General features: G+C 51.7%; 3 protein-coding genes across 3 annotated transcripts; all 3 read left to right on the plus strand.

The window, feature by feature from the left end:
* Nucleotides 1-333: 333 nt before the first annotated feature.
* On the plus strand, nucleotides 334-1,870 carry H6S33_010079 (uncharacterized protein; the record flags this gene model as incomplete). The annotated part of the gene is made up of 1 exon (XM_044841425.1): nucleotides 334-1,870. A coding segment is annotated over one exon (1,537 nt), but the record flags the coding sequence as incomplete, so codon positions are not given.
* A 141-nt stretch (nucleotides 1,871-2,011) lies between these two features.
* Nucleotides 2,012-3,072, plus strand: H6S33_010080 (uncharacterized protein; the record flags this gene model as incomplete). Its single annotated transcript, XM_044841426.1, has 2 exons — nucleotides 2,012-2,740; nucleotides 2,788-3,072. 2 exons carry the CDS (start codon nucleotides 2,012-2,014, stop codon nucleotides 3,070-3,072), a joined length of 1,014 nt encoding a protein of 337 aa, XP_044697223.1.
* A 6,082-nt stretch (nucleotides 3,073-9,154) lies between these two features.
* H6S33_010081 (uncharacterized protein) lies at nucleotides 9,155-11,880 on the plus strand (the record flags this gene model as incomplete). Its single annotated transcript, XM_044841427.1, has 4 exons — nucleotides 9,155-9,351; nucleotides 9,497-9,572; nucleotides 9,631-10,039; nucleotides 10,112-11,880. The coding sequence occupies 4 exons, from the start codon at nucleotides 9,155-9,157 to the stop codon at nucleotides 11,878-11,880; spliced, it is 2,451 nt and encodes an 816-aa protein (XP_044697224.1).
* Between the last annotated feature and the right edge of the window lie 179 nt (nucleotides 11,881-12,059).

The following is a 12,059-nucleotide window of genomic DNA, read 5'->3' on the forward strand; positions in this document are numbered from 1 at the left end:
CCCCTACTCCAGGGAGGACCCTCTACACACACTAGGCAATCGAGTAAACGCTCTACTCAAGCCCAGTTCACGAGGCATATGCAGGAGTTTTTGGATACCCATGAGGCACAAATGAGTTATCTTGGTATGGCAGGAAAGGCAATGTGGCAGCAGCTACAAAACCTCCAGGAACAAGTGCAAGGGGGCGGGCAAGTCCTGGATAAGAAAGTACGATCAGAAGCCATTGCAACAAAGCAACACCTCGAATCGCTCTTCGAGCTCGTCGCAAATGTTCGACAAGTACAAGAAGCCGCATGAGCCGCCGACCACGAGGTTCTGGAACGAAATCATCAGAATACCCAGAACCAGCTGTTGGAGGCGGAGCGACAACTGAGGATAGTGAGGGAAGAGCGGGAGCAGGAAAAAAGGGAACAACGGGAGCTGTTTGCGCAATTCAAGCAGTCCGATGAAGCAAGAAACCAACGGATAGCCGAGATGGAGGAACGACTACGACAACATTTGTCAGTAGCACCTTCCATCGTTAGTGCTCCCGTAGATCCTACCGCACCCCAAACGGTTCCTGTTTGCAATGGCAAGAACCCCGAAAATGCTGGCCCCCAAACATCAGGGAACGGCAAGCGACCAGTAGGAGGAAATGGAGGTAAGCAACCGGAGGACGCCGGCCCAGTGCAGGGAAATAGTGGCAGGCGACCGGTAGGAGCTGCTCCAGTAGGAGGGAATGGTGGAAATCAACCTCCCCGAAACCCACCAAGAGGAAACCTTGGGGGAGACCCAGAACCTTCCGACGACGATGAAGACGATAACAGTGAATGGTCGCATGGTAGGAAGAACTGGAGAATGAACCGAGGTGGGAACCGGAATTCAGCGCCACCTGAGGACGAGGACATGGTAGATTCGCTCGCCAAAATACCCTTTGAGTTCGATAATGCCAGAAAGCATAACCTGCGGCATTGGCTCATGGAGTGCGAGATCTATTTCGAGCAGAAGCCAAAGAAGTTCCGAACGGACAGGAACAAGGTACTGTTCGCTGGAACGTATACGTATGGGTTGGCGAAGGAATGGTTTATAGAATACATCGAAACCAAAATGTTGGGCCTGGCCGGTGCAGACAACGCCACTTGGATTCGGTTCCGTCAGGAAGTCAGGAAACGTTTCCTAAGCACTCAGGAAGCTATGGAAAACGCGATGAAGATGCAGCAGTTCAAGTACTCGGCTAACATTGGCGACTACCTGACGAGGATGGAGATAATGAACCAACATGCTGAGATGAAAGGGGCATCCTACCACGCTGCCTTGCTCCAAGGGCTACCAAATGAAATCCGAGAACGCCACTCACGCTTCGATCCAACCGATGACGACTCCGAGTATATCCAACAGTTGGAACGAGCCGGCAAGGCTCACCAGGCTTATCAAGAGCAAATGAAGATGTTGGGGAAAGTGGTGTCGAGAGGAAAGGAGTCGAATAATGGTGGGAACTCGCGGCAGAAAGACAAGGGGTTTAAAATTAAGGGGAGGGCTCAAGGTGAGGAGAAGGAAAAAGGGCAAGATAAGAAGAGCACCAGCAAGAACAAGTCAGGAAATAACCCAATATTGCACGACTACCACGAAGCCATCAAAGGAGTTCCACAGCCAGTCCGGGACCAGCGAAAGACCGATGGTGTCTGCGTGCGATGTGGCCGAAAGGGTCATCTTTGGAAATGGTGTCGTTCGGATGCTAACAGCAGTGCATCTATCTCCTCTCTCTCCCAAAAGCGTAACCGGGATGACGATGGCGACCACGATATGGAACCACCGGAACCCCAACCTCAGAGAAAGCGTATGAGGCATCGTGCTAGAAAGCCGGCTGCTACGGCTGCTGCGGAATACACCAGTGGGCAAGCGTTTGTGCGAGAACGCGGATCGGAATCTGAGATGGATTTCGATATGGATTTCCATAGGGGACTCTGATGAGTCAGGTCAGGAGTATCCCCAGATTGCTATGTTATCACTGATGGAAAACAACAAAAAAAATATGAAAAGAAAAAGGCAGGAAGGGAGAGCGTCCCAACCGGAGAAAAAACAGAAAATTTTGGAGGAACCCATTCACGGTCCTCGACCTATCGTTAATCAGTTCCTTTGTTTTGCGGAAAAATATTTACCTTGTAAGGTGTTGTTGGATACTGGTGCAACTGGTCCTGTTTTGTCTGCTGTTTTTGTTGATAGTTTTGAGGTCCCGAAGGTGAAACGAGACGTCCCGGCCCGAGTATTTGGATTTACGGGAGAAGTTATGAAGGGCACGGGACACGCCTTTACACAACCATTAACTATAATGTCAAGGGGGCATCAGACACAGTTATCATTCGAAATCGCCCCTCTCCCACTTGGCATCGATGCGATACTACCGAACTGGTGGTTGAAAGAACACAAACCGGTTATAGGGGCAAATGGGGAAGTTTCCTACGATGGTGAAAACTGCAAGAGTCGATGCTTCACTGACAAGGAACTTCAAATAGAGATGGACGAGGGCGTATTAGACGATCCGGAGGCACAATTCATCGGTAGCATCTGTCTATTGGAAGATGAATCGGTTAACCTCCGCGAAACTCTTCCCTCTTGGCTCCACAAGTTCCTTAAAGTCTTCCTACCATCGGAAGCAGATAATCTACCACCGCATCGATCTCACGACCATACGATAGACCTCGAACCAGGGAAGCAGCCGCCATGGGGACCCGTCTACTCCCTATCCGAAGTCGAGCTGAAGGTGCTTCGGGAGTACCTGGACAAAATGTTGTGATTGGGAAAGATTAGGCCGAGCAAATCACCAGCAGGAGCCCAATCCTATTTGTGAAGAAGAAGGACGGTAGTCTGCGACTTTCATCAGCAAACTCTGCTATTCCTCAGGGCGCAGCGCCTACGCCCTGGGCACCAGGCACGCCAGGCGCTGCCAGGGCAGAGTGCTCGTGTCACGCGTCGCCAGGGTTGAGCGCTCGCGCCAGGCGTCGCCAGGGCAGGGTTCTCACGCCAGCCATCGCCACAGCAGGGTGCTCGCGCCAGGCGTCGCCACAGCAGGGTGCTCGCGCCAGGCGATGCTAGCATCCGCGCCCGACGCCCCCAGAGCAGTATGTTCTCTGTCTGGCAGCACCAGGGCGCATAATCGTCTATACACTCCGCCAGAGCGCAGTGCCAATCATCTGACCACGTCAGAGAAGAGAGCTTTTCACGACTGCAACTCGAGCACTCGCTCCAGCAGAGCACTCGATCCAAGCAGAGCACTCGCTCCAAGCAGTCCGCTGTCAGAGCAGCATATTCGCACTCCCTAATGAGCTTCTTTGCACTCGCTAATGCTACTGTCTACAGAGTACTCTGAGCGATATCACCTACATCCATAGAGCACCCAGCAATGCTCTCTCCGCAAGCTTCTCTAGGCTCGTCGTGCACTTTCACGCGTCATGCACCTCCAGGCGATATGGTGCTCGTCCTGAGAGCACCCGGCGATGCTCTCTCCACCATGACATGCCTGGGTATGCCTCCTGCGTCTGGAGAACGATCAACTAATGAGTTTCAGCCCAGGGACTGGCAACGAATCACGGACGTGTCGGGGCCCGCCAGGAGACAGCGTCAGCGCCCTGACAGCACTCGTCAGTAATATCTGCGCCAGGAGATCAAATCACTACGAGCTGCTCGCCAGGCGCTGCCAGAGCATATCGCTCACGCCTAGAGAGCACTCGTCAGTACTATCTGCGCCAGGAGAGCATTCTCAACGAGCTGCTCGCCACGCACCACCAGAGCATATCGCCCACGCCAAGACACTCTTCGTCAATGAGTTTTTCCAGGCACTGCCAAGAGATATTGCTCACGTCCGGAGAGCACCACGAATGCTTCCATAGCACTGACCAATGCTCGTAGAGCTGCGGAAACATCTTTAATAATACTATTCAAGGTGGGACACCCCCCACTTAGACCCATATGAATCGATACGCTTTCTTCAAAGGCAAGGTAGGCATCGCCGGTTCCTCAAACGATATCTCACGTGGGTATTCTTCACGCCGCTGAACGGTCAGTCGCGGAATACTGATACGAGCACTGTCGTGTATACTGGAGATGGCTACCAAACCTTTGACGAACGTGTATGTATCTGTCGATTCGTGAAAGGCATAAGCCTTGAGGTTGGGGCCATGGTACGGCTCGTCTGAGAAGCTCAATGTCCATGCATAAGCAGCAAACATGGACTGGAAAAAGGTGCAGGATGACTTTACTGGTTGGAAGACCAATGCCTGCCTACCGTGCCCTCCTGGAGCTGGCTTGCTGGATAGTCAGACTCAGATACTGAGCGGCCGATACTCACCTCCCTCTTCCAATCCGCATGCGTACTAGCAGAACGACACGAATTTTGAATTCGACGGTCCTATTGGGTCTAACATTCCACTCGTAGAGCACTCGCCACTGCCCTCAGAGCATTCACTGAATAGCACCCGGTATTCCTCTCATATCACTGGATAGCACTCGGTATTCCTCTCATATCACTGGATAGCACTCGGTAATCCTCTCACATCACTAGATAGCACTCGGTAATCCTCGCATATCACTGCATAGCACTCGGTAATCCTCTCACATCACTGGATAGCACTCGGTAATGCTCTCACTGGATAGCACCCGGTAAGCCTCTCACATCACTGCATAGCACTCGGTGATCCTCTCACATCACTGCATAGCACTCGGGAATGCTTTACAGCATTCAACTGAATTCATTCCACGTACGCAAATCTTTCCTAGTATTTACCAGCCAATTGCCAGCATCCACCTCGAACAAATGGGCCATTCCTAATATACTCCGAATATTCACGACCCACATCCTCTTCCTCCTCCTCCTACAGACCTTCAGCAGCCCATGTGAGCTATCAGCGATACCACGATCCTTCGCCTCAAGCAGCTCAACTACACATAGTCCATGTGCGCGCCCTGTGCTATCCCGCACCTTGAACAGAGCCTCCACACGTCCTGGTAAGCGTCCCCGAAACACTCCCCACTGCTCTGAGGAACCTACCGATACCCATGCCCAATCCTTTCTTATTTTCCCCTTCCTAAAAGATGCTGTTCCCGTACACCTGATGTTGTGAACCTCGTATACGTCAGGCCTTTGGAAGATTGGTATCGGAACCTGCAAGCATGTGAAAACCTCCACCCAGCGCTCCTGTAACGGCAACTATGTATTTCTGCTAGGTGATAAGTTGGAACGAGAAGAGGAGGGATTGTGTAGCGGGATTAGGATTTGTAATGAGGATTTCTGTTATGTTCTTTTAGTTTCTGTTATGCGGAAGTATTAGTCATCATTGGACTATGGTTGGATATATAAGGGGGCGTTGTTTCGTGCTTTTGTTTGTTTTCTTTCTTTCCTTTTCTTCTTTACGCAACCTCTGTATTTATTCCACGAATATTACTTTTGTTCTACGCTACGTCATAGGGCTCGTCTTGGATCTCGGATCAGGATTGAACCACCTCATAGTCCATAGTTACGAATATCTTCTACTACGTTCTTGCCTCGGTTGTATTCCTTGGCACTATAGTCCATCGTCCATAGACCCACGTTATAGCTCCAACATGCTCTCAGAGCTTCCGGCAAAGCTCTGAGAGCATCCCGCATCCTCGGCATACTCCTTTATCAGGCGATATAGCGTGAGATGGCTCATTTGCAGTCCGTCTGCCACGTTGAAAAGTCTTTCCGATTTCGCGGAGGGGTTGCAAAGACGCTTCAGGGGCAGTCCGCTTTCTACTATTGAGCGTTCATTTGGCGTTTTCTTGCGGTCCTCGATCTTGAAAATGTCGAGCAACTCCTTGAGGTTATCCCGATGGCTCCAGAGGATGTCGTCAGTGCTCTCAGAACCTCCGACGATGTCTTTCAGATTCAGAATTCGAATCTCTAACGCCAATCGCCTCCCTCCATAGTCCAGTATCTGCGTCGTAGCATCAACCTTGTTGGACGCTCTGTAAGCTTCTTTTACCTGCCGTACATGGGCAAGCTCGCTGACGTCCGTGGAGTATTGAGGAATGCTACCAAAGCGCTCAACGTGCTCCCGGTAGTGCATTAAGACGTGCAATTTGATGAAGTTGAAGTGCGATCTTTCCCGAATCTCCCGAATCTTCTCCAAGCCTCGCTGGGTGCTCTGGGAGCCACTAATTGCTTTCGTTCGATCTCTCGCATCCTTTAACGTCTTCTTGTACCCCTGAATTCTAAAAAGATATCCTTGTGTTTATGGAAATCCTCGAGATAGCTCTCCATATAGTCCAGTGTGCTCGTTGTATGAGTCCCATATTGCGCCATTAAGTGGAAGTCTATTAGGCTTCGAACGCATTTCAAAGCTTTTGCGAAGTCGCTCCTGACAGCCACTCCCGGGTTTCTCAGAGCAGCCGCGAGTGCTCCTAGAACGACCCGCCCCAGATTCCGCATCTCTTTCCCTTGCCATTGGGTGGTAGAACGATATGCCTTGTTTGGTACTGCTAGTCCAGGGTAAGGCGCAATCGAAGCCCAAGCTTTGTCGAATTCCTCCAATCGATGATGCTTCTTCAAGAAACCCTGAATCCACTCCATCATGTGCTTCAACATCCCCAGGTAAATATTGTGCAGTATGTCCGGTTTATTGAGATCGTACGGATTAACCCTCGGCATACCCCAGAAAGCATTGAAGAGTGTTTTGACGGATCTCCCAACAAGGTATTCTACCGGTTCTAGATTGCCCGGCTTCTCGCCAAATAGCTGTACCCTCTCCCTGTAGTCCTCATGATTGCGCATAGAGCTTCGACGAGTGCTCCCAAGATTGTGAAACTCCACCTCGCATCTCGGGCAAGCACTAGTGCTAATGTTTTGCAAGTTTGAATGCTCGGGTTGATCGGCGATCCAGCCCGAGAGCACCGGAAAGCATAGTCATTCATAGCCGTCGGCGCATTTGATTAGCTCGCCCTCCTGAGAGCACTCGCGAATGCTTTGAAAGATCTCCCCAAGGGCACGATGCAGTGCCATTTGACTCTGACGTCTTAAAACGGAATTAGCGAGTGTTGTATTCTTTCCGAGCTTCGGTGGCACTGGTAGCAGCCCTAGGAGAATGAATGAATGCCCTGTGGGCTTGTTGCGCACCGACAACTTGATGTTCCCGATGGTAAGATAGATTGGCCAGGCTTTCTTGTCCCCGCTGAAATTTGTCAGATGTGTGCCATCCGACGCGCAGATAATTGGTACGACAGTGGACCCCTCCGGTAACGTATTCTGTCGAGAAGACATTAGCGACTGCTCCTGTAGCATCATCGACTGCTCATAGAGCACCTCAAGTTGACAGGGTGAAGTTTACGGACCTGTATCTCCCACCACCAATCTCCTGTATGCATTTCCCCGTACATTCGCTCGCCGAATTCATTATGCTCCACCACGGGCGAATACACCAATGACTCCCGGAAGGCACGTTGCCCTAGAAGATATCGGACGACTACCATTGGATCCCGGTGGTAGTAAGAGATCTTCTCCCCCCCAATATCCACCTCCGAATGATTCCAGCTCGCCTTTCCCAGTATATCGTTCATTTCCTCCAACCTCTTGATAAAACCCCGCCCAGTGCTGTAGGAGCACTCGCCACTACTCGGCGGAGCGTGTAGAAAGAAGCTGTCGATGTTCCCCTGTGAGGCTTTGGACAGTGTGAAATAGCGTGCTATTCTGAACTCGTATGCTGACCGGAATGGGTGCCATGGGTATTGGAGAAGGCTCTGTGAGCACTCGTCGTAGTCCTCGGAGCGGTAAAATGGCTCCCCAGCACCCTCGTAAACTGTCGTAGATGCCCTACTATGCCCATTTGAATCGCCATCTGCCTCTTCCATCACGAAATATGATTCGGATTCGAGGTCCGAATTGTTACCCGAATCTTGGTCGAAAATGTCCGACTCTGAATCGTAATGCGTGTCTGAATAGTAATCGGGAATGCTCTCTGGGCTCTCGTCAGTGTTGTCGGGGGTCTCTGCAGGTTGATCGTGCTCCAGCAGTGAATATTGATTTCCCAGCCATTCATCTGCTTCCAAAGGATGGATCGTTCGAAGATGTCTGTCAAAATTCGCGGAGGAGCTGTACCTCTTGCTGCAAAAACGGCAAGACGATTTCATTGGACTCGAGAATTTGCAGTCTGCCAAGGCGGAGGCTCTTTCCTGCAGGCGGTTCTCAAGGGGGCGAGTAGCGAGTATTCCGCAGGGTACGAAGAGTGTAGTAGGGGACGGTATAGGAACTCGCAATAGGGGTTCTAAGGGACTCTAGCGTCGGTAAGGGTCAACGAGACAAGGGGAAGCGAGGCGGTGGTCTTCTTGAGTAAAGAAGAGGACGATAATATTGTATAGCAATAGACAGCGTAGATACAGAAGACGTTGCATAGTAAAAGAAAGAAAAGGAAAAGAACAAGAAACGAAAGCAAAAACCCCTTAATATACCCAAGGAAATCCTAGCGATGACAAATCCAAAGTGACTCACACGCTTACGACCCACGGAACCCAATAGAACCAAATAGAATCCTTCTGACTAATCCAACTCCTCATAACCCAGTATATTCACTAGTCGATCCATGAAAGCGGTGCAGAGTGCTCTACGAATGATTTGTCATCCAATGAGGCTCTCGCCGCCAAGCGGTTGTGCAGAGTGCTCTACAGAGTGCTCGCTGCAGAGCGCTCGCCAAGTGATTGTGAGCCTTGCGCTCGCACCTCCACCATAGCGAGGCTGATTTTGACGTCATACATCTGTAACGGAATAATGCAAACACAAACACAAGCATACAACGAGAAGAAACAACAATCACCACAATCATGCCACCAATGATGCTCCGTTCTACCCTCTCAGCATTCGCTCTCTCTCTCTGAGCACTCGCGGATGCTATTCAGATCATGGAGAGACCATTCTCACCGCCAAATTCGATACTAATATCGGATATGCGCTCAGAGGATACACACTCTCCGACTCAGCTTCATAGCGCACAGAGCCCCGACACCAACAAGAACACAAACACCAACCCAACATAGGAATCCAATCGACACCACTGTTGGTACTACCGTCAGAGCATTCCCGAGTACGCCTAGAGCATTCATCTACGTCATTCAATTGAATCAAACCTCCAGAGTAGAATCTTCGAGTGCGCCTAGAGCATTGATCTACATCATGTATTGGAGCAAACATTCAGCACGGCTTGGAGCACCATATGCGGCACTGGTGGGAGCGCCCGGGGGTGCTCGTACAGCACCCGAGGATGCTCGTACAGCACCCGAGGATGCTCGTACAGCACCCGAGGATGCTCGTATAGCACAAGGGGGTGCTCTCGGAAGCATGATGAGCCCTGGAATAGCTGATTGTATTCGGTATAAGAGCACCCTTCTCCTCCTTCCAGATCGTGAGAGCTTCCTAACCATCTTCCAGCGCTACCTATCACTTCAAGCCCCTCCCTGCTATCTAAGCTTTCAAGATACCTCTTGAAAGCGCATTCAGCTCACGTTTCAAGTTTAGGCTTCAACTTGAAGTTTCAAGTTTCGTTTCAAGTTCAAGCTTTCAAGCTGCACACCTAGCGATCATATATAAGATGGTATATCCTCCTTAATCCTATTGCTTTCAGAACCATACTCATCACATATTCACTATAGCCTTCATCCTCCCCTCAGGGCACTCCAGAGCGCTCACAGAAGAAGCGAGATAGCGATCCAGACACCGACGAATCAGATAGCAAAAAACGCCGAAGGAAGGAAAGGAAGGAGAAGAAGAAGGAGAAGAAGAAGGAGAAGAAGGAGAAGAAGAAGGAGCAGAAGAAGAACGAGAAGTCCTCCCCTTCCTCGTCTCGCAAAGAGCAGAAAAGCCTCCAGCCTATCCCAGAAGAGATAGAAGAGACACCCCCGCCGCAGTCGTCGTCTTCCCGGAAGCATCCCCGAGTGGTTTCAAGCTCCCGACAGCACTCGTCACCGCCCCCTCAGCACTCGTCACCGCCCACTCGGCACTCGAGACTCTTCCCAAAAGAGTGGGAATCAGTGCAATCTGAAGCCGAGTCCGACAGTGAAGGTTCCGCAGCAGGCACAGCAGCAGGCCCAGCAGCAGGCCCAGAACCCCAAAGAGGACGAGCACTTCAATGAGTCTCCAGCACTTCCCAAGAATTGGGCAGCTCGCCGCCACAACCGTCGGCCCCTGTCCGTAGAACCGTACTCCCAGTTCGTGCCCCTGCTCCAGAAGCAGTCGCCAGTGCTTCACAGAGCTCTCAATCCCGACGTCGCCGTCGGCTACCAATACCTAGTTCCCCTCCACCGGCAGAGCAGAGGCAAAGCCGCAGAGATCGTGCCCCAGAAACTCCCCCTCATGCCCCAGAAACTCCCCCACGTGCTCAGGTAGCATACGCCAGTGCTCCAGAAGCATCATCCCCAATCTCTCAAGCCCGATACACCGGCAGAATGACTGAGGCAAACAAAGCAAAGATGGCTTTAGGTTTGATCAACCTCCCTAAATTGTACACTAACATCCGCAACAGCCTCAAAGCGGAGATGCAGAACACCGGTTGGGTCAACAAAACCGTTTCCGGAGCAGCAGCGTTCAATGCTCTATGCCTCCATGTGTTGAACATACGCCCTCTCAGTGGTTTCCTGCCTATGTGGAACGGAGCCGATTCTGCAACCCGCAGAGCACTCGCGGACGCTTTGAAGTGGCTCATCGCTGATGTTGGGCAGAAGGAAAAGCTATCGAGGGGGCAGGGAAATCGCGAGTATAAAGAAGTTGCTGATGATAGCGATGATGATGAGGATGGTGGTCTGCCCGCCCAACGCTCTAAGAAGCGTAAACGAGACCCAGTGTCTGCAGATCTCAATAGACCTTCCATAATGGTTACGGTGGTAGACCCGGATGCTCTAGGAGCATTCTCCAGGGTTGCCCCGCCCCCTATCTATGACTGGAACCATCGACGAAATCAGAATTCGTTCATTGGAGTTCTGACCAAGATAACGTTTCCAGAGCTCTGCAATTTGATCCTGAAGCACACCCCACCCGGCAGAGCAATCAGGAGTATCTGGGGAGCACTCGATAACGTTCCACTGGCATCCAATCCTCCTGTTCGGCTGATGGAGGTGCAGATCACTGATTCGGAAGAGGTCGAGGGTTGGTTGAAGAATAGCGTTGGCAGGCCTCGGAGGATACTGGCGGTACTCCACAGAGCGGGCGCGGGTGCTAATTTGGGTGGTGCTGAAACACCGCCGCTGACACGAGCATTCCCTCATATCGAGGAAGACGATTACACCACGATCGATATTCCAGCAGAGGACTCTGATTACGAGGAGGGAAATCACCGCATAAATGCTAAAGGACTGAGGGTATATTTGCCCAGAACTGATGCCAGTAATCAAAGGCTAATCCAGACTCTTGTTAGACGTCGCGATAGACAGCAGGATGCTATCGACGACTTAGACCCCAAATACCTGAGGAAGTATCCTCTGGGTGTAGGGGTTGCTGACGCAAACTTTGCACAGGGAGTAATCTGGACGCCTGCCGGGATAGCAGCCAAGAGAGCTGCTGACGCACTCGGGGCTGCTGCTGGAGGCGGTGGTGGTGGTGGTGGTGGTGGTGGCAATCCTCCTCCGGGCGGTGGTGGTGGTGGTGGTGGTGGTGGTGGTGGTGGTAATCCTCCTCCGGGCGGCGGTGGTGGTGGTGGTGGTGGTGGTAATCCTCCTCCGGGCGGACCTCCTCCTCCTCCTCCTCCTCCTCCTACTCCTCCTCCTCCTCCGGGCGGACCTCCGGGCGGTGGTGGTGGTGGTGGTGGTGGTGGACCTTCTGGAGGCGGTGGTGGTGGTGGTGGTGGAGGTGGTGGGCCAGCTGGAGGCGGTGGAGGCGGTGGTGGTGGTGATGGTGGTGGGCATCATTAGTCTCCTTTGGTATAGTCTCTCACCACTCTTCCTGCGGATTTCTCACTACTAACCTTTGAAAAGCTGTACAGATTGCTCTCTGAGCACTCGCGACTGCTACTGAGATGGAGGAGGTGCGGTACGATTTTATGTTTTGGATTTCCTTTGTCTTGCGAGCATATATGAATTGATGGGTTTTT

This window comes from Morchella sextelata, assembly GCF_020137385.1.
Source record: "Morchella sextelata strain SCLS chromosome Unknown scls_4, whole genome shotgun sequence".
NCBI classification, from domain to species: domain Eukaryota; kingdom Fungi; phylum Ascomycota; class Pezizomycetes; order Pezizales; family Morchellaceae; genus Morchella; species Morchella sextelata.